Consider the following 22330-nt stretch of genomic DNA (forward strand, 5'->3'; position numbering starts at 1 on the left):
ACCAAGAAATGTTGCCAGAAATCTGTCCCTGATGCATTTTCAGTGAAGTGCACTGACTCATCTTTCACACCGTCCATTTTCAAAAGGGTTGCAGGGGTTGCTTACCCTAACCCAACTGTCTTCAGGCAGGTACATGGAGCTGTGGCTCCACCCCTGTGGCAAAGCCCTGCCCAGGCCAACACAGCTGAGACAACTTCCCAATCATCCCTCCTCCAATCAAGATTCACTTCCTTCCCTTATTTAAACCCTTTTCTTTTGGCACTCCTGGCTGACTTGCTGACTTGCTGGCTTGATTCCTGACTAACTCTCTTGGCTGCCTATGAGTATAACTGCTGAGGCAGTAGAGTCCTTTCTTTCCTTAGAGAACACATGGTTTAGTGCAAAGTAAAGTTTGATTGTCCCAGCTTCACCTGGTAATGTGAGTACGTTACTCCTTGTTATATTTAGTATTTATGTTGGCAAAGTTAAAGTTTTTGGGTTTCATAGGGGGACTTGAGATAAGTTTAGACACCCCGTGGTATACATATAGTTTGTGCATTTAGACACAGTAATTTCCCTATCTAGACTTTGATTACATCAGTTCTGACAGTGGCACCCTTCGGGGAACACATTGTACTGGTTTCTGGTCAATAGTGGGGCGCACATTGCCAGAGTGCCATTCAAACTTATATCCCTAACATGCATAATTTAGCAATTCAGGAAGGCCAGTATGATTTATAAGTCCTTGTAGCAATTTATCCAAGATACTGACGGCATGCCATGCATTTCAAAATCTATGACTGTTTATTGACTACTAATCTGGAATTCTTAATGCAAACCATGCCCTCACTTTATCTTTTGGAATTTATTTTTGAGCAGTTTAATAACTAAACTACAGGCTGTTGAAATGATTCCCCGAACTCTCAATTAGAGAGAATATGGAATGAGTATTCAACAAGAAGACTGCCACTATTCAGATGGGCGAAGTTAGATTCCATATTTTATTTTGAATCCTAACATTTACTAATGAATTGTATGTCATCAAATTCATGTTTTCATGCCCAGAACTCACACATACACACCCACATGATAGAGGGGATGGAAATTCTGATGTTCTAATCATCATGCTTACATCTTTATGAGACACTTTATACATACACTCGCATTGAAAAAGACTGATGTATATGATTGACATGTCTTCAATTATTTGACACATGCAAATGATTATAAGTCGTTGACATTCTGAGAGAAAAGAGCCAAGCCAAGGAATGTGACCTGCCTGAAACACCTTTAGATTGTTCATTTTACGCAAGCTCCTATGCCACCTGTGCATCAGCCAAATGCCAAAAAGGTCGAATTGACAGGCTGAGTCAACATTTATAGAGACCATGCCATCTTTGAAGTGCACTTCCTTTTATAATAAATGGGTGTCTGAGTCCCCCATCTTGTCTATGCAGCTGCAAATGTAACACTTAGCAAAGCAATCTGTAGCAAGTGGCAGAGGCCACATCAGTCATACAGCTCACGTTATTATTATTCACACTTTTTTTTCACAACTGGCTTTCTGAGACCTAGGACGTCTTGAGTGATATTACTTTGGCAAGCAGAACTATATATATATTCACACTTATTTTCCAAACTACTTACCCAGAGAAAATCCACACTGGCCAGAGGAGAACAACCTGGGATCAAACCCTCCACCCCAGAACAGTGAGGGGTTTGTGCTAAACCAGGCTGCATATGCATGTCTATATAGTGAAATAATTTTTTAAAATTTAAAGGTTTTGGGCTCTCTCAGTCAAAAAAGTTCATAACTCCTTCTCTCGTGAAAATTAAATGTGCTTTTGATAAATTTGCTGCTAAGGCTAGAACCACACTTATCTCTTTACCCAGTCGGATTTGAACAGAATGAAATTGTTTTATGCCTTACTTGGTGCCTCCTATGGTTAACTTGTTCAGTTACAACCGTAAATATGAGAATCAAACAGTGTTGTAATGACTTTTTTTTTTTTAGATTGAAGCAGCATGAAGCACAAAGCAATTAACCGATTATACATGAAGACCAACTTTTCTCACTGCCAGGCACGTCCATTTCGGAATGAACCATATTGTAATGCTGGCATGTAATTTATTAACTCTAAGCATCATCTGTCAAAACACACTGTTTTTCAGTCACAAAGATTAGGAAAGCGTTTGATATGCTTATTTGTCATGCGTTAGTTTAAAATCCAGCCTATTACAACGACTTGAGCCTGATTGCTTGCTCTATTGTATATTTTAAAAGTCTAAGTACTGTAAAAAGCCATCCTATAGATGCAGAGCCTAATCCTGAATGACAAATGCAAATTATAGCGATGAAAGAATGTCATTTTTTTCTCTTTTCAACAATATCAAGACATTTGTTTTTTGTACTTCTTAGCAAGACCGACTCATTATTTCACATCTTATTTTGGTATATTTTTGGGACGTTTTTAAAACGGAGCTCGAGGGTATTTAGCAGATTAACATAGCTTTCTGAATTTATTTTAATTTTTCAGGAATTATTGTGTAACTTTTACAAACAGCATGAAACATATCTGGTGTCCTAACTTAGCTCGTTTTACCTCAGCCAGGGATTGGAACAGACTTCCGGCAAAATCACCAGTGATGGATTTTCCATGGAAAAGGGGACAGATTGTGATAGATGGGTATGTCCCACAACTATTTCTCAGATGTCTACACCACCTGGGCTATGCTGAGCTAAGTGTGATGCTTTTTTGTTGTTCAGAAAACACATGGGTTGTCTAGTTCGAACCAAAGTCATCACTTAACATAAGTCAAACTTTAGAAGGAAAACATGCAGAGATTTGTCAGGTTTGGGTTCTTTTGAGGTTTTGATAATTATCTTATATTTCCCTGCAGCTAGTTCTTGTGATTTCCATTAATTTCACTCGTTCTGAATGCCTTTTCTCTCAACCAATCCACTCCTCATGTCACCCACCTGTTTTTTTCCCCACACTAACAATATAGTGCCAATATAGTAATTTTTTCATTCTGTAAAGTAAGCAAAATAGTTCTGTCCATTTTGTATGGAAATGGCTAATCAAAAATCAGACAGATCTTTTTATGTTACCTTGTAAAATTCCACTTCCATCTTATTTAAACATGCATTTTGTTTTATATTGCCTCCTGGGCTCAATTCCGCAGCCCCTGCCGTGTAGATGAAAAATTGTACTGTTTAGAGTCGCTATCTCATCGTAACATGTTGCCTGGAAACAGTAAGTGCATACATACATGAATGTATTTTGGGTCCTGTTGCCTTAAGAATTCAATAGGTTTAAATTACAAGGAATGACAGAACCTCAAAAAAACATCGTGTGTCATTCACAATTTTAGAGGTCTTTTAAAATCAATTAACAAGGTGAGAGTCTTCAAATCCACTCTATACCTTTCAATTTTACTATTATAGTCTATTGGTCTCATGCGCTCAATGTCTGGATCAAGATTATGAAAGAAATATTACCAAGCAATGGCCCATCGATCATCAAAGCTGTCTCAGCCTCAAACTAGTCTGGCCCTACCAACAAAGACTCCTTCATATCTTAGATATTGGACCTTAGACTTGTGTGCTTATCACCTATATTTGGGGACACTTCTGCATATGATTCATGAGTTTTACTGATAGACTATGCTGAATAAATATACCTGAGTAGTTTGGTTTTCTTTCTCACTCTGGTGGCGCTAAAACACTTTTTTTTTCATGTGCTTTCTTGGCTGTTGCTGTGCTTATGCAATAGGTTTTGTGAGTGGTCTCATAATCAGGTGGAGTGTTGCCCAATTGTGAATACGCCCGCATTAGCATTGTGATATATCAAAACAGCACCACCAGGCTTCCCACGTAGATTTTGTATTTCACTTTATATAGAATATATTTTTAAAAATAAGATGTTGTTTCAGTCGCATAGTTTCTTTATCATAATTCAATCAGTTTGATTTCTGACTGTCTTTATTTATGATCCTTGGAAATTAAATCAGCACTTACAGAACTTATTTGATGTGGCAGAAGTATGTGTGGGATTTTTAACGGAAAAAAATATATTTATTTTTGGGGGAATAAATGTGTTGATTTTTTTGTTTAACTGAACACTTCATAGTTATTTTTCCCACTTAACACCTTTACATGAAGACATAGCATTGCTTGATGAATGTTTATTTTAAAAAAACATTAATTTATTATTTTAAGTAAAAAGATTATAGTATATTTTTTGACCATTAAAGCATCACCCAACTTGAAAAGACGCATAAACATGAAAAATGTACACAGGGACTCCTAAGAAATGACTTACACCCACAAATACACTGTCAAACAAAATAAAATTTATTCTTAATAATAACTTAATAAAGGTAAACTGAACAAGGTTGATACTTAAGATGTATATATCAAATTGATAGCATTACACATTAGGCAGTACCCCAGAAACAGAGCTCGCTTTCAACAAAGGTTGCCTAACCCCCCAAAGAGCGAGACAGTCAGACACACACACACACATACACACACAGACACGCACACACACTCAAACAAACAGAGAGAAAGAGACTTTTCATGTTCATTTGTCTGATCTACACAATCTGTGACAGCACATTCCTTACACACACTGTGCAACAGCCACCCTCAGTAATCTAGTAGTGATGAATAAATTCCACCTGGCAGGCCAATATAACTCAGATTAGTTTCTCAGTAAAGGTACATTGGTGCAGCAGTCGGTAGGCACGTTAAGAGAAAATTAGCATATCATCTTGCCTCCTTCTCGGGCTACTCAATGCTTTTTCAGTCAGGTCCACTACCGTCTCCATTACAGGCAATTCAGTGAAGAACAATGATTTGGTTAGTAACTACGCAGTTCGAAGAACTGGGTTTTCTTGTGATTTCATCAACGGTCGTATTTGAAGTGAAAAGAGGTTTTAATGACTAAGTCATATCTTCGCAAAGCACATCCTTAATGGATATTGAGTCTTTCTATAGAAGCTTGGTCTTCCAGGAGGGGCTGGAATTAGAGCGATTCTGCTCCTCCACAGCGAGAGGAGTCAGAGGAAGTGTCCAGTAGGCATCTGATGTACTGGACACTTCCCTGGTGGAGCATTCTGGGCATGGAATTAGGTTTTGCTTCTGCCAATACTTGCTTTGGGAGTTACAACATATTCACTGAATATATATGTACGTTTTAAGGAAACTATTTTGTGCACTGGTATATTCATTGATGACAACTTTCAAATTTAGTCTAGAGTATGACGTGAATTAAAAAAGAAAAATAATGTAAACAAGGACTACATCCAACTGAGTACCAGGACTTGCAGTTCTTTCCAGTCTTTTTAAAAGTGATGTTAGCCTTGCATGTTGCAATGTAATTAAGTGTAAATGGGTGAGAAACATTTTCTTGATTTGGATGCATTATTTATGAAGGCACCTCTGAACGAACATTTGGTTTGTTGTGCGCACAACACAGAACGGATATTGTTTAGAATCTGTTGAAATCTTCCATGCAATTATGTGTTATTACCCCATTTATTGAATGCAAAAAAAAGGCTTTTTATTTTGCTCTTTGTTGTTCAGAAAGTTCCAATAAATGAAAAATCTACCTAGGGAGGTTAATTCTCCAAATCAAGATATAAACGTAACAGTCTGTGTCATAAAGTGTTCCTGCTGGGTTAGTGTTGTCATCGGGTCCCATTTTCCTGTGGACTAGCAACTAAGCAACAAAAAAATACCGCTTTTTCATGGTCCCTCATACCTACTTTCCATTATTAAACATTGAGCCTCAAGGTCTGCTCTATATTCATGACATAAATGTTACTCATACCTGAATATTTGTGAATAGTCCCCACAATGCTGCAGTAAACAGAGACTGCACTACAGGAGCAACACTTGCAACTTTATTGAGCTCCACGCAATAAAAGAGCACAAAAAGTACGTCTGGAAATGAAATTTTTATACGACAGAATTATGCCGACTGAAATTGCATTACCTTGGCACATTCATACGTTTTTTTTTCTTTAACTGAGTTAGGAATTAAATCTGTTCCTGAGGGGGTTGGTGGTACTCACGGATGTTATCTGTAATGTTTAGTAAGCAGAAGATTATGGTGTCCCCACATAATGTATATACGTACTATATATAAATATACATACACATATATAGAGGTTAAATGCATATTTTGCTATTTTTTGGCAAAGAATATTGAATAGGTTTGCAGAAAATAAATCCTCCTTAATTTATCCAGAGCTTGTCTAAAGTCTGTGCCAATGTGACCATAAACAAATTAAATTGCAGACTGCATGTAATGCTAATAATTGGCCAGTTATGGCTCTCATGCTCATGTCCCAGTGGTTAATTCAGCATAGCGATGTTCAACAAATACAGCAGTAAATTTAGGCTTTGTAACTTAAGTCTCCACAGGGAATTTGGAGTCACATTAACAGAGAGCAGGACTGGCACACAACTCATTCAATAACACTGTACTTTATTACAGACTTTTCCCAGAAAAAAAACATGTGCTGGATAGGGTCACTTGGTTCCAGAACTCCTTGCAGGTTATTAAAGACATAGAAAATTGGTCCTAAATTAGAACCCTGCTCAGTCAATATGTGCCTGTGTGTGGCACAATCCACCGGAGAGTCATCCCTCTGCAATATCCGTCAGAGAGTATCTGTCCTGCAATTTCCTCCTGAGGATTGATATTATTGATAATCAAAGCTCAAATCAATTACTATACTGTTATTTCACTCCTGGATCCACAATTGAAATACCATATATTTTTATTTTCAATTCGCCATATTATAAGGGCTTAGTGGCCTGATATACGCATACTATTTTAGCTTTAGTGTAAAAATGAAATATGTTAACACTTCTTTTACACTTTGCTGTATTCAGCGAGGCAGGCAGTTAGTTTGAGGCTCTGTCTAGATCTTTATCTTGTGATAGAAAGGGAACTTGAAATGTAGCAGCCATATATAAATATAGAACTCAGTTTTTTAGGCTTCAGTCACCATGCAATGCCTTAAAGAAGATGATATATTCATCGGAAATGGGGATATACCTATACTGCTGCATCAGAATAAAGGAAAGGAGTGTATTGTTGTGTGTAGTGTATAATTAGTGTCAAAACTTGAATGCTAGTTATAGCACAGGTTATATATTTTCACATTTAACAAACAAAAAATAACAGGTTGCCAAATATATACAGACAAGATGTTGACTAATGTAAAGTGGGTTTTCTGTAATTTAAGAAGAGAATAACATTAAACATATTTGATCAAATTAATGATTTATTTTGATACCACAAGTTGTTTCTCTGCAGTGTCTGCAAACCAACTCAAGTGTGAAATTAACAACGACGTAGATATTTTTTGCTGAATGTCTGTTTCTGAAATGAGCCATTGTGAATTTTCTAAATTGTGTCATCACATTTCTGCTAACTTACATAATAGCAATCAAGTTTTTTCGTAAATATGACTTGGCTTTATAACCTTCTGTGGGGTTAAAGACAGGGATGTAGTGGTGATCATCCATTTTGTTTAAAACTTATCCTAAAGGTCACAGGGGTGCTAGATCCTATCGCAAAAAGTATGGGCAGTAGAGCCTGATTTAGTTCTATATGCAGCACAAAGTGCCACTTAATTTTTTGTTTTGTTTTTTATTTCAACTGGCTACTGAGAAACTTCCATTCTATAAAAAAAATCCAAATTATTCAAAACCTGCTGCTTTGAAACAACTTTGCTGTCCATGATTATTGCAAAGTATTACATTCCCAGCACTGACAAATTGAAGCGCTTCAATGATAAAAAGATTATTCCTCACTTTTCTAAGACTCACGCTCCTTTTTTTTTGTTTGGTAACTTTTCCACCATCTACTTTTTTTTGGAAATAACACTGAGCAAACCTTCGTAACGGCTATTGTGCAAAAAAAATGTTTTCGTGTTATTATTATTTTTGTATTTTATTTCAACCTTGAAGCCACTGGGCTAAAATGGCCAGTTTTCAAACCAGAAGTGAAAAGTTCAAATGTGATCCATGAAGGAAGAAAATTCCTATCAGATAAGCATCCCCATGCAAAGGGTACTGGGTCATGTTTGTGCTAATGGTTTCTATGGGGAATTAGGCCTGTGATGATCAAGTATCTTCACTTTAAACCCGACAACAACGGATAGGGGCAATTGTCTATGCAGGTATCCCAACAGCCTGTGACTCCTCCTTTTATTAGTTATTATTGCTGGGGTATGCCCTGTTCTAGCCTTCAACATCCAATCTGTTCTCTCAGTCGCCACACAGTGCAACTGGATTAAAGATGCATGAGATTATCCACATGTCCAGCGGTGTGCAATGAGGGGAGATCATTTTGAGCACTTTGGCCTTGTACTACTTATTTTCCAGCCTTTCACCTTTGCAGAGGGATTCTGTTCAACATTGCATGAGACTACTTCATTAGTATCCAATGGACGCTGCCAATTCTATGTGCATTTAAAGAGGAAGCGTCTCATTGCCCGGTCCTCCATTGATTTGATTGTTTCGAGTCATCTCGGTTCACTCTTCTCAGAACTATTTTACTGCTTCTTAATATTTTTGGAATGGGTTTGGCATCCTCGACCCTCATGAGGATGAGTGGAAGGGAAAATGAATGAATGAAAGGGTTTGCATAAAAAATGTACAATGTTATTATTATAACATATATTCTTTTCTTACATGATTGTGTTAATAGTTCATGTAATGTCAATATGACATAAAAAATGCTGCTTTGAGTATTTGTTCTTCACTTAGTTATATTTTGATGAGGAGCTTAGAGTATCAACATCTTTTATACATTTGATTCTCATCAAGGATACCAGTATGAAAGATTTAAATGTGTGTGTGATAGAAAATTCAAAGCATTCTTATAACAATCACTGAAGTATTTTTTCACAGATGAACCATTTGATGGTTTCTCTTAATACATATTTTTGAATTTTTTTGAAAAGGAAGGTAAAACAGGCAATTATTTACATCAAGAACATTTCCCAAAATACATCATCTCATTTAAGCAGGAATTGAACCAGCCAATGACAGAAAATCCCTTTTCAGTGATCTATGAGCTTTGTTACATTTTCTGCAACAAGCTCGCATCCGTACTGTTCTACAGCATTCTTCCCTTACCTGTGGCATTTTTTGTGTCATTTACGTCTTTGGCCATTTGTTCTGAAGTATTTCCTATTTGTAAACATGCTGTTCTACCAAGAAAGCATTACAGCAAATAAGCCAAAAAAGAGAGGTTACGAATGAAAGAACACAAAGCATTGAGGGGGTGGTGGCATGTGTAGGGGTTTTGTCGCAACTGTGAAGAATGCCTAAGCTCACTTTTAAGCATGGTCTTTCGTACAATGAATTCTAAAAAAAAAAAAATCATCACAATAGGTTCCAGTACACCCTAATGAGACTCTTTTTGTGTCTGAAACAATGTAATACTTTCACAAAAGAGACATAGGACGCCTATTGTCCAATTTACAAATTCCGTCTCCTGTCTAAAATATTAGAAATACAAGGTAACAATTAATTAAAATGTTTTGCGTCTGCTAATACCATTGTACAATTCCTTTTTGTGGTCATGAAGCCATAATATAAATAAAAATTGTACTATCAAATAATTTTGAAGTTTCCAAAATGAGTTGGCATTTGTGTTGGTTCACAATTCCATAATTGTGTGAACGTATTCTGTTATGGTCATGTCATTCAAACTATAAAAACCTCTTTATTAGTCTTGCTTTGATGAAAGAATAATGGTAAGGCAATTCTTTCTATTTTGGCACCTGAATTTGAAGTCACGTGTGCAGCAGCAAAGCTTTCAGTAGCAGTGGATTACTGTAGAGATCTCATCTATCATTTATGCCTTGTTCTCCATTTCAGGTTCATTTGAATGGAGTTAGTATAACCCTCCCGTTTTGAGCTGCAAAGGTCAGTGATTGAATATATTCCTCATGCACAGAGTAACCTAATTTCGCTTTCATAGCTGTGCAGTAATACCCAGGCTGGCGCAGTAAACAACAGCGCAGCCTTGGTACGACTCCAAACCTGAGCATTCATCTATTGCTAGAATTGGTGGGATTACTCTCTGCCAATTTATGCTTTGACATTGTGTTTATTATTCCAAATATGAGCTGTTGTTCTACTCTGTATATTTTGGTGCTTAGTTGATCTGCCCTCACTGATCCACAACTTTGATGATGGTGGTTAAAGCATTAGGTGGCCAGCTGGTGAAGTGGGATTGACTCTGAAGTGCAGTGATCATCCTGTGGTTTTATGCACCTGCCTAAGGGGTTGAAATTAGTCTTTTAAACTACGTTTAAACAAATTTCTCCAGAACTTCCACAGAAGGTGGTGGGGGAGCTCAATGGACTGCAGTTGTCTCCAGCTGGAGGAAGTACTTTTCACAAGTGTCTTACCATCTTATGCCATTAGCAGAGTAATGCCGTCTCAACTTTCCAACAAAATTATGGAGTGTGAAAGTGGAGATTGAGGCCTCGAGCCTCCTTTTGATTTATGATGATCCTTTAAATGGTATATCCTATACTGTTTATGCCTGCTAGTATTAGAGAGCAGATTACGGTGCATTTCACTAACTCCAAAATCCATTTATAACATTAACAATAGTGAAATGAAGTGGAATTTATTGGCAAAAAGAAATGATTAAAAAAATGCCACTTACTTGTTTTGACGACTATTGACTATCACGATTTTATATTGTTTAATACCTTAAAACTGTTTTTCTGTTTCACTTTAGCTGCTACGCTGACAGTGTCATTGCCATGACTTATTTTTGACAATCTAAAAGTCAAGTGACATTCAACCACGTCATTCGCAGCCTTTGAGCTTTGGCAAATCCGTCACCCCGCATCATTTGATTTCCATCCCATTTCCCCCACTGTGGCCTGAAACGTGATTGCCATGCTAGAAAGATGGTAAATATATCTTAACTTTGGTGTCAGCGACTTAATGTCTCCAGCACCATGGTCAGCGACTTAGTGTCGCTGACCATGGTGCTAGAGACCTGAATTACTCTGCGGCATTTTCCCCTCACTACTGCCCTCTGTTGTTAAATATTGATAGACTGCTAGCAGAGAGAATTACAGACGAGTGATGAATTCAACATTGAGAAGACTGAATTTTGTTACTACAACATCTCTGCACATGAAATTGGTTGATTATCCATACCTAGGGAGAGATAAAACTTACTCTATGGTGATTTGGTCATCCTTTCAACCACCCAGACATATTCACAGATCTGTATATTGGCTAAATCCAACCTCATCTTCACTCTCCGCTTACCTTGAATACCAATATCTCCACTTACCATTCCCGCAGAATTACTAACATTTTTATGACCGAAATCAACCATATCTTTTCTGCCCCAAAATGACTGCAATACTCTACAAGAAATAATAAAACTACTCTCATTCATCCCAGTATCACAAATTAAATAGTTACTTAGGTACCGTCTTTTAACCTGATATGAACAGCTTGTTTATCATATTTCTATTATATACTATGTAAATATCTAAATAGTTAATAATAATAATTATATTTATATAGAATGGCTCGCATTTTTTTCTTCTTTTCTGAGTCTTATTCTCGTCACTTCATCTGTCAGCTGTTTGCAGGTATGTTAATGTAAATCAATCAATAAAATTGCGTTCTTGTGACTGCTTCTACAGTCCAATTTGCTGAGGTTCCATCATTGACCGTGAATTGTCGAGAAGTGAGGGACTGTGTTCAATAATTGATAAATCGTTGCACCTCTATTACCCGCCAAGAGCAACCAACAATAATGGTTGATTAGAATATCTACAAAAAAGGATGTACTAAAACTCATATGATTGGTTACTTTAACACATTTGGAAAAAAATAATTAAGCAAACAAACAAATTGTACAATCCAGTTATGTCATTCAGTCAAATCACAACGCTGACATGACTTTCAAGACAGTAGAATTGAGTCCTGGCTTTTTTGTTCCAATTCAAGCCTACTGATTTGCATACTGTTACAACCTACGTGAAATATTATTCAAGGGACTTGGTTGCCATTCTTCCTTCATGCCCTTCACAGAACATCAGGGAATTTAAAAGGTGTAATGAATCTGTCTTAAAGCGGATGTATAGAGGGGCTTAAAAATGCATATGAAGCGAGACTTATTATCATGTAAATGTCGACTATTCCTTTGACATCAAAGTACTGTAATTACCAAACGGCATCAAAGTATATTTATCAGCGTATCGATCACCTGTTTTGAACATACAGCCTTAAGATATTAACCAACTAAATCATTAACACTTCAAAAGCTTTTCATACATTTCCTGCGAAGAAATCTATCCCACTATATTTCAAAATTCACTTTCAATACCCCTTTGAGCCTTTAATCTAGTTCTACTTCAAATCAAGTTGTAGGAAGCAGTACCTTTGTTTATGCTATCATTACCTGGGAAAAAAATATTACATTACATTATCGGTTCCAGTTGTCTTAATTTCATACTGCTCGGAACAATAATGAGTATACTAGTATGCAAAATATATATTTTTAATAGCTACAAACATTAGGAATAATTATTATGCAATGAATCATGGTTTGGATGGTTTTTACGCCATCAAAAATGGGTTTACTACTACATCTCTCTTTTCTGGCATACTCTCTTCTTCCTATCTTCTTTGGGGTAAAAGAGCCACAGCTTTAGTTGCCAAGGCCACACACACTGCTGTCGAGCTTCCATTTGATCTTGCTGATAAAGGCAGAGACAACATTTTAAGAAAGATATGACTTTTACTCAGGAAGCATGATTGAATGTGTTAGTGAGGCTTCATTTGAGTGGTTTATAGGTGGCTTTGGTGGTGAGTCCTCTCTTGATTTGCCATTTAATCCTAGAAGAAAAAAAACTTTATTGAAAGATTGCTGTGATAAAGGGGATTTGATGTATTCACACTCCCAGATGTTTGTCTGGAAGCAAATAATTACCAATGAACACTTCACGATGCCAAACCTGAGGGAGGCTAAGCCTAAAGGAGGGTATCACATTTGGAAGAGGAAAACAAAAAGCAAGGGAGCCTTTGATGGGATTAGAGTGATGAGACACAAAAATGAAACCCTGAAAGGATTTATCGTTTTGTTTTTTTTCTCACTTCTCAGTCCACTCTGTACACCTTGCATTTTCCCTATTTTAAAACCACAATCAACACAAATCATAGCAAGCTTTGCATCCTCACATACTATCTATTGCAGATATAGTCCTATAAATCCAATCTCAAGTATTACGTGAAGATTCTCGTCAGAATATATTTAAATTCTATTAACCCAAATCACATATCTGGGCTCAGAATTGTTGAAATGAAAAGGAAGAAGGCTGGATCAATATTAGCTCCAAAGCAAGTCAGTCAGAGTTGGGGAATTAAGCCTAGGCGTCTGAGCCAAACCCATTTAGACGAGTGCCAGCTATCTTCTCTGTTCTCCCCAAATATAGACGGGGGCAGTGCAGAACAAAAACTGACTCTGATATCATGGTCACCCTGCTGTGCCGTCGATGGTCTATTCTGACAGACCCCCAGCTGTCTCCCTTGGTTGATCTGAGCCTCCCAGCTGGGCTGACCACCGGGCTGCCGGTATCAAAGCGGCTTGATGTGAGGCATAGTCACGACTATTAAAGCGCCTTTTATGAATATTTCTCTTCAGTCCTCATTTGCATTAGATGTGCAGCGGCCATGAATTTATTTTTTTTCCATTCATCTGGTCCCATAATGCTAACTCGATGTAGCAATTCTGGAGTTAGACTGTCATTGTACTTATCATTAATGAGCTCTGGGAGCTCCAATGAAATGTTGCAAAGAAAGCTCAATGTTATTGTGCTTTTTTGTCACATTTTGGATCAAATCATCAGGTTTTTATCAGGCTTCTGCCAAATTTATCGATAGCTTGATCTTTTAATTCTGGCATGATAGAGATAGGATGCCTTGGAATCAGGTTGGATAGCCACACTTGAGAAGCTGACTTATTGAACCCTTTTTCTAGGATTTCTTGGAATATGAATGAATCAATAACTCTAAAATCTCAAAAATAGTCCTACTGCTTCATTTCTGCTTCACTTCATGCTTAGATTTTATTTTTCACATGGACCATAATTTGCTAATCAATTCACAGCATTACTTGCAAATGCACTTAATCACTCTTCAACATTTGAAATTTGAAGTATACTAAATTACCACTATAATTTCTGCCCCTTGTTAAGATTTTTGTTGAGGTGCTGGTAATATCCCTGCTGTGGATATTGTTTTAGCATGTTTTATGAAAATACCTGACCTATATATTGTACACAGACGATATTTCTGGGCCGCAGCAGCTCAAGGCCATTATTCCCGCACCGTAAGAGTCATCTCCTGCTCCAGCGGCGCAGATCCTCCAGCTGCCACCTGACCCTTCTCCGGTGGTGGATACCCTCCTGCCTCATTATTATGCTATCAATACAGGTTTTGGAAGGGAGTATGGTGTGGGTGAAACTGTCTGTTCCATATTTTCATCGTACATACACCAAAGTAAACTAGAAAAAAAGACAGCAACAGTGTATGAAATGGAAAACACAGTCCAAATGTTCATGCATTAATTCTTGTCCTGTGAAAATAACAAATACACTGTTACTCACAAAAATTGGATGAGTTTTAATAAATCATTTTGATTTAATAGGAAAGTCAAATCCAAGAGATCTACTCAATTTAACAACATGTGTCATGTACAGCACTGAGTTATTCATCTGTTAGACATTCTCCAGGGGGACTGACATTAATCTTTCTATATTCAAATTGACTTTCAAATACACTCCCTGCTAGTTTATTTGTGAATTTTCAGCATGTTTCCTTTAATAATTATAGTTTTTATCCCCAAAGGAGGCTTCAATCTACTAAATACTCAGTACTTTTTCAGAATAAAGTGAGGGGAGTGGCTTCATATTTTCATTCTTAATTAATCATTTTGTATTTTATTATAAATTAATGGCATAAAATCTTTGATGAACCAAGAACTAGTAAGTAGTAAAACTGGGTCATTTTCCACACAGGAGGAAATGACAGCTCAAGCAATGCATTCAGTCACTAGAATACTTTCATAGCAAACACGTCTTGTGGTTGCGTTCTTCAAATACCTGTCCATCATGGATTTTTAAAAAAAATCTTTAAAGAAGTCCAAGGTCTTGTCTTTTGATATGCCTACTTTCATTTAGTGAGACATTTTTGAGGGTTTCATTAAGCTTGAGCAATGATTTGCATAGAACTCTCCATTGACTACCTGTTGCGATGAATGTATAATACCAGTAGAACTCTTGTTTTTTTTGGGGTATTTTCACGTCGATCATAACAGGTATGAGTTCTAAATCATTGATTCATATCAGTGGTTGTGTAAAAAATGCTAGGGTTTAAACATAAAAATACAAATGTAAAGAAGTTAACTTTTGGACGACAATGCTGAAGAGGGTTACCAGCTTCAAACAATGAAGGAGTGGGTTAATTAGTTCAAATCCCTCTTCTGTCAAGAATAATTGAACCAATTGTTTGTGTGTTTGTGTTTTTTTTCCCAAAGCATTAACCATCCATAAAAAAACAAAGAGCTGACCACATACTTATATTGATTGGACTCTCAATCACCCTGAATAAAAGGTAAAGCATTTCAAGTACTGTATTGTCTGTAAGTGCACCTGAGCACTACAGAATAATGGCTTGGGACTGTCACTATGGTTAATAGAGGTTTATTTTTATTCGATTATTATTGCCAAACCGTTATCTCGCTGGCTTATTAAATAGGCATGCAATTATGTTTAAACATATTATTTTTGAGGTAACAGCATAACCAGTTGGTTTTCTGATAGCTATACATATTACTCCTATGCACGTACCCAGTTGCTAACATAAGCAAGCATTTTTGCATTTTCAGATAATAAGAAGTAGTCCTTCTGTGCAATAGAACTGGAAGACAAAAGGAGAATTTATAGGGAAATGAGGTTTCAGTATTTTTGTGCATCGAAGCTAGGCAAGCATGCCATTTGAATCTTCACTCTAAAGGGCAAGAGTGTGAGTTGGGCTTTTTATTGGGGCACACTCTTCACCGTTGAACCTGTGTAGAATCAAATGATGCAGACTTGTTCTTTGGTAGATATGCAGACAAACAAACATAAACCGATCAATCAATCTTGGGCTAATAGGACCAGTGATGTAAATATTTGGGGTGCACAAAAGTAACACAGTGAGGAAGGAACAAATGTTCAACTAATTTATGGAAATAAAAGTATCATCTATCATCATCAAATGTTTTGCCTTGGGAACCAATTGGTTATGTATGGCCCCGACAAGCAATTGTACTTACAAATTTGAACGGTTCTACCACGATTATGGGATCTGAAAGGAACAAGGATTCTAACTTTGATCAGGACAACAGTCGCCTGTGGTGATGTATTTGTTTTATAGCATAACAAATTACAGACAGCAGCTACAGATATATAGTTTGTCTTTGTTGGCAATCTGACCATATCAAAATTGCCTTTGCATTGGTATTCATCCACCATTCCCACATTGTATGGCATCACATTAAGGCACAGCTTACTGTTTCAGGACTGTATTGACAATTTCTGAAAGCTGAAACCATTCTTAGCAGATTTGCAGTAGATAGTCACTAGAGTGAGCACAAAGATGGATTATATTAAAACCTCGTAAGAGGCCAGTTTATTTCTAGTTCACCGTTGTAATTGCAATGAGCAAGGCACTAAACCCAGCATGCACTTGGGTGCAATGCAATGGCAAGGTCCCAACTCTGACGACTGACTCCTAAAAGTGGAAATTGAATTCGCCCATGTGGTATAATCAAGAGATTAAATTTTTAGTGGAACAAAACAATGTTGGCAACCAAATGTTCAGTGATGGAGAACGGATCAGTTTGCAAAAACTGCATTATGGGATCAAAGCATGGAGACGGTGTGGTGAACACTATGCCCATTGTTGCACAGATCTTGGAATGACATTTCGGAGCCAGCAGCGATTCAATATCTCCTGAGTCTGGGATATCTATCTATCCCTGAGGATCACAACACCGTCCCACACAAGCCAGGATAATCAGAGTATTTCCCAAATTTGGATTTAGAGAGGACAGAACAGCCCGCTCCGAGAACACACGTCAACCCAATTGAACACTTGTGGGATTAGTGTGGACATGGAGGCTGCTCCAGTGGGACCAACCCAACAGCGTGAGTTGACTTCCAACAACACTCCAGGTTGAGAAATTAAGCGTTAAGAAAACCGGACTTATTTGAGAAAATGCTTTTCACAAAGCTGATGGTGAATTTGGCGCTGAGTAATTCTCTTCTAATGATTGGCTAAGACATATAATCAATTTTTCTTCCTCTTTAGGCTGCATTTCATCTATCCTGGTTTTGATTCTGACTCGTGGCCCAAAATCCAGCTGCCAAACCAAGATAAAATACGGGTGAGTTTCATCAGAAAGTACATCCACTGTGAAAACTGTCCAAAAATCAACCCACTCACAAACTTACAGAAGAGGATTAGGCTCACCAAAGAAAAGAAAGTGGCCAGATTTCTGATTTTATAGTCTTAATTGTGTCTCTATATCCAGGATAGTAAATTCAACCCTCAAATTCTAACATTAAAGTTAGAATATTGGCCAACCTTGTTCTTCAGTGCCCATATTCATCTTTTATATAAATAGAAAGTTAATCAATTTATTTTTCAAGGAAAGTATAAGGCAGGGGTCAGGAACCTTTTTGACGGAAATAACCAAAAACACTTCATATTTTCAAATATTATTCCTTGAGAGCCATACTCAGAATTTAAGAATATAAATATATGACAATGTGTGCATTTTTTTAGTCATTTGACCACTTTTAAAGTAAGAAAAAGTCTCTGAATTATTTCGGACAACATTTTTATGCTGTTCCTAATTAACGAAATTATGTATGCAAAATCTAATGAAAAATGTCAATGCCACTGAACTGTACAGGGCAGTTTTACTATGCTATCTCACAGGTTTGCAGAGAGCCATATGCACCAATTAGAAGAGCCACATATGGCTCCCGAACCATAGGTTTCCTACCCCTGTTTTAAAGGAATATATGTGGTGCTATATTTTCGAAAAAATTCTGCCCACTGAGCAAAATTAGCCAGAATCGCCTCTGTTCCAAATGTACGACTACAAGACACTTTTTTTCATGTATATTTTGAAGCCATTAATTAGCCACTGTTGAGTCCCATTTCCCAAACGACGAACAGCCTTGAGACTTTTCCCTGCTGTGATGGCTTATTGATTAGGACCACTTGTCGAACTGTCTCCTCCTCCTTGTCTCCCTTAGTTGCCATTGGTTAAGCGTGAAACGGGTTCCTGGATGCTTAAACCTGTTTAGGGGGGGCACTTCAGGCGCACGCGGAGTGGCCGCGCTCGAACACGCTGCCGAAAAGAAGAGAAGATGCCTGTTCTCTTTCCTTCAGCTGTTCAGCCCTCCAGCTCACGTCTCTCCTCTTCACTTTCAAAGACTATTCTTGCCGTCTACGCGGAAGGAACTTGCCGTGCCTGGACTGGTCCAGCACGGAAGAAGCGTCAAGAGTCGGAAGCAGTCAGTCTCGCTTAAACGGGGAACAACTACGCGTCGGCATGGGCGCACCGAAGAGAGGACCCTTTGCTTATACGACGGCTTTTCTACTTTTTGCGTGTTGCACGTCATCTGTCATCTCCAAAGGTAAGCAGGATTTCTCCTAGTACTTGTACAAGCACTTTTGGATGAATGTTTGGCACGCGGTACAACATCTCAGTGAAAAATGTTGCGATGTGGGATGCTGCAAACACGCTTTCCAATAGGAGGGGACATTTCTCTTTTTGGGTTGCCTTTTCATCTCCTTATCTAGGATTTTTTTGTATCAGTTTAAGTTTTTTTTTTCGATGCACAGAAGAGGTTAAGGTTACCCCTGACCATTTACTGGTTCCTGTACCAGTACACCCAGTATCCATCAGAACCTTACTGGTACTAAAACATCATATATTGGATTAAAAAAATGTCTACACCAGATCTAAACAAGTTAGCAAAGTTCTCATATTTGCATGGTATTCATATTTTACTTTAGATTTTAAATCCAGTTATATTCAGCCACCATTTTTCTTCTTATAAAAGAGGTTTTCTATCTGTAATATTCCTGTCTATAGTGCATGCAGCTTCATTCACAAGTCCTGAAATTAATTTTAGAGGGCATAAATGTACGTTAAGAAAAATACATCCAAAACAGAATAACCTGTTACATTACATGCTGGTGTAATTAATGGCTGGTTTCATGGTCTCAACCCGCGCCAATGTTTTTCTTACTGTCAAAGTACAATGACTATTCAACTGAAAAAAAGATTTCAGTATAAACATGAACAGTGTCAACATTGTATATTTTATATGTTTATACTTTTGGGCAAAAAATGCTACTAAAAATATTTATTGAACCTCCTTTTTTTTCTTGATAAATAATGTACTGGACAGGCAGCTGCATTTTTTGCTTCCCAATTGTTTCTTGTTGCATTGGTTAGTTATAGTAAATAATAATAATAATCCTCCACAAATCTCCACTGCGAGATTTGTGTTTTTGTTGTGGATATTGCAATACACACTATTAGAGGTGCTAAAAACATGAACATGAATATATACCTTCAGTTGTCTAAAGGTTAGGATGAAAACCACCTTTGCACAAACACTTGGCATCACCAATACAACCATTTGAAATTCTGAGGAAGAACCGTTGTTGCACTAGGAAAAACATCCAGAAGGGAAGAAGAATTGTCTAGAACGCCAACCCAATTACAGATAGTACTACACTAAAAGATTAGCTAGTGCACTAGGTGATGCAAATCACCCATTACTTTACCCAATATAAACACGGAGGTTTGACTTACATTTGCCAAAAAGAATATAGGGCATCTTAAACAATTAGGAACAAGGTTTTGTGGAACGAAACCTAGATTAACCTTTACACTTATCTTGCAAAAGCTTCATTTCTGAGGGGAAAATGATTTTGCTCCAATTTTCTAACAGTTCAACTCTGAAAGTCGGTGGACGTAATGCCGTGGATTTGGAAGGTTTTTCTGGTAGGTTCTCACTAATCTTTGAAGAACAAAAGCAAAATGAAGTTGTCTACAGAAACAATTACAAGAAAGATATTAAATATATCTATTGGGGACTAGATATAGTACTCATATGACCAATAATTAGTCCTGTAATCCTGTGGTACAAGAAAGTGTATTGATTACCGCCATACTAATTCAAATACTGGACTGTGTTGATTCCCGTTATTTGTCCCAGTTTGATGCTTTTATTTGTTGAAACAACAGGACACAACTTAGGGCGGGCGGTCATCAAGCTGCAGCCGAGTTGATCATTTATCATCACGCTATCACAGCTCCGTATCACTGTAGTCATTAAACCGTTTTTATGTCACTGGAGAATTGTGAAAGAAATACGAGCCTAGTGCAATAGTGCTGCTGTGAATGTTTCACTTTCGCCTTGTATGAAAATCAATACCAACCCTAAACACACAGTCTCAAAAAAAAAGAACAGACACTAAAATCATTGTTTAAAAAGAGTTGCATTTAAAACCAGCCTTAGGCTATTTTTATTCAGACACATACACTATCTAAAAAATCCAACTATATTTCCACCCCTGTAGTTTTAATGGTTAAACGATCTGCCCAAATATGCCGCCTGCTCACAAATGATTATTATAAATGATTGCATATTTTACACAAAAATCCATGAAGCCCTCATTCACGACACTGGATGAACAGCAGTGATTTTTTAAATTTTTTTTAGCCTCTCTCTTTTCAACATTGTCATCATGCTGATAAGCGGAATCAATTATTTTGGTCACCATGATAGCAATATGCCATTTTCATGCCTCCTCTTTATGAACAACAGGTGTCACACAAACATTTTCCAAACAAAGAACACAGCAGCATGGCTGTAATGGGACTTGCACAGCTCGCCTCCACAAGCTCTTAAAGATCAATGGTGATGTTTGCATGCAAGGGGGCTCCTCCTGTGTAACACGAGGAAACACGGAAATGCTTTCTAATGGCTCACTGCATTTTTTTTTGGTTAGAAAGGCGCAGCCAATACAGGCCAAATGATTTGATTTTGTTGGAGATGGAGTCTTTGGTGGTTGAATGTTGGTTCATGCATGTTATATTTAGTGAAAGCTTAGTTGTGTGTACAGAGTAAGAAAACATTAAAATAGCAGGGCCATGGATGAGTTCATATTTGATTAAGGATTATTCAAATTAGTTGCAATTGGCAGTGATGCTTTGCAGGCTATTGCAAATATGTTATACTCGGTTGAATGGCACAGAGTGATTAAAACAGCTGCCCTGGGGAATATGTGAGCATTTTCACAAGGATTTATTTTTTGGAAATATTGCATGATGGTGGCAGGTCTTAAGTGGAGAATAAACATCATATTGCACTTTGTATGTTTCGTTAGAATTTATTTGGTAACATGTTTATTGTCATTCTTTATTTTCTTCAGCTTCAAAATGTATCAGGACAAAAAAAATCCAAATGTTTCAACAGGGTTCTTCTCCAATGAACAGGAGAGAGTTGATCCATTATTTCCCTTCATAGTGAAATAGAAAGTGAAAGGGTTCATATGATTTCCATACTGTTGGCAAGAGGAATAATCATCATCATCATCATCATGGTGTCATTTGTGACAATGTGAACAGTTGAGTGCCCAGATTTACATTTAAATTAAACCAAATGGCCTTCCATTCGAAAATGATATACAGTAATAATGGTTGTAATAAGAGTAAAGAACTTCTATGTAGTGGGCTTGTTGTAATGTGGCATTGCTGTCATTCTGGGCTTGTAAAGTCTTTGCAATCTTAAAGCTCATTGCTAATTAAGTCTGTACTCTTTACATCTCAATAAGTGTATTAATCCATTCGCATCCCAAGAGTCCAAATATAGTCCTCACTTAATTTTAGTCTCCTGACAATGTGTATTTAAGGTCTTGAAGTGGATATACAGTAAAATTGAGCAAATAGCAGCATTTTTGTCATGATGAATTATTTAAAATCACATCACAATTGATGTCTCACAACTTGTACTATTGTAAAAGTGTATTATATATACCCACTAAACATCATAAAGATTTAGCCATTTATAATTTAAAGAAAGCAAATTAGCTCAAACCCAAACTTAGAGTTATTGTATTTAACTGTCTATTATTAAGATTTTTGGGTTTTGTGGCCATTTTTGTCATGATAATAATTGCCGCTGAGATTTTTGCTTTGGA

The 22330-nt window shown here is 37.2% G+C and overlaps 1 protein-coding gene and 1 long non-coding RNA gene across 3 annotated transcripts in view; both read left to right on the top strand.

The window, feature by feature from the left end:
* Positions 1-284: 284 nt before the first annotated feature.
* On the top strand, positions 285-3974 carry LOC144195789 (uncharacterized). Its single transcript, XR_013326159.1, has 3 exons — positions 285-418; positions 1994-2061; positions 2592-3974. It is a non-coding gene; the product is annotated as an uncharacterized LOC144195789 (long non-coding RNA).
* A 13165-nt stretch (positions 3975-17139) lies between these two features.
* Positions 17140-22330, top strand: part of LOC144195788 (netrin receptor UNC5D-like) — a 75993-nt gene continuing 70802 nt past the window's right edge. Inside the window, exons 1-3 of one of the 2 annotated variants that reach the window (XM_077715634.1) lie at positions 17140-17244; positions 17408-17483; positions 18544-18747. In XM_077715634.1, the coding sequence (XP_077571760.1) occupies positions 18663-18747 (85 nt within the window). In that variant the 5' untranslated portion in view covers positions 17140-17244; positions 17408-17483; positions 18544-18662. Of the gene's footprint in view, positions 17245-17407; positions 17484-18460; positions 18748-22330 lie in introns of those variants that run through there. The other variant, XM_077715633.1, reaches the window with a different exon arrangement.

The sequence above is a fragment of the Stigmatopora nigra genome, chromosome 4 (assembly GCF_051989575.1).
Source record: "Stigmatopora nigra isolate UIUO_SnigA chromosome 4, RoL_Snig_1.1, whole genome shotgun sequence".
NCBI lineage: Eukaryota > Metazoa > Chordata > Actinopteri > Syngnathiformes > Syngnathidae > Stigmatopora > Stigmatopora nigra.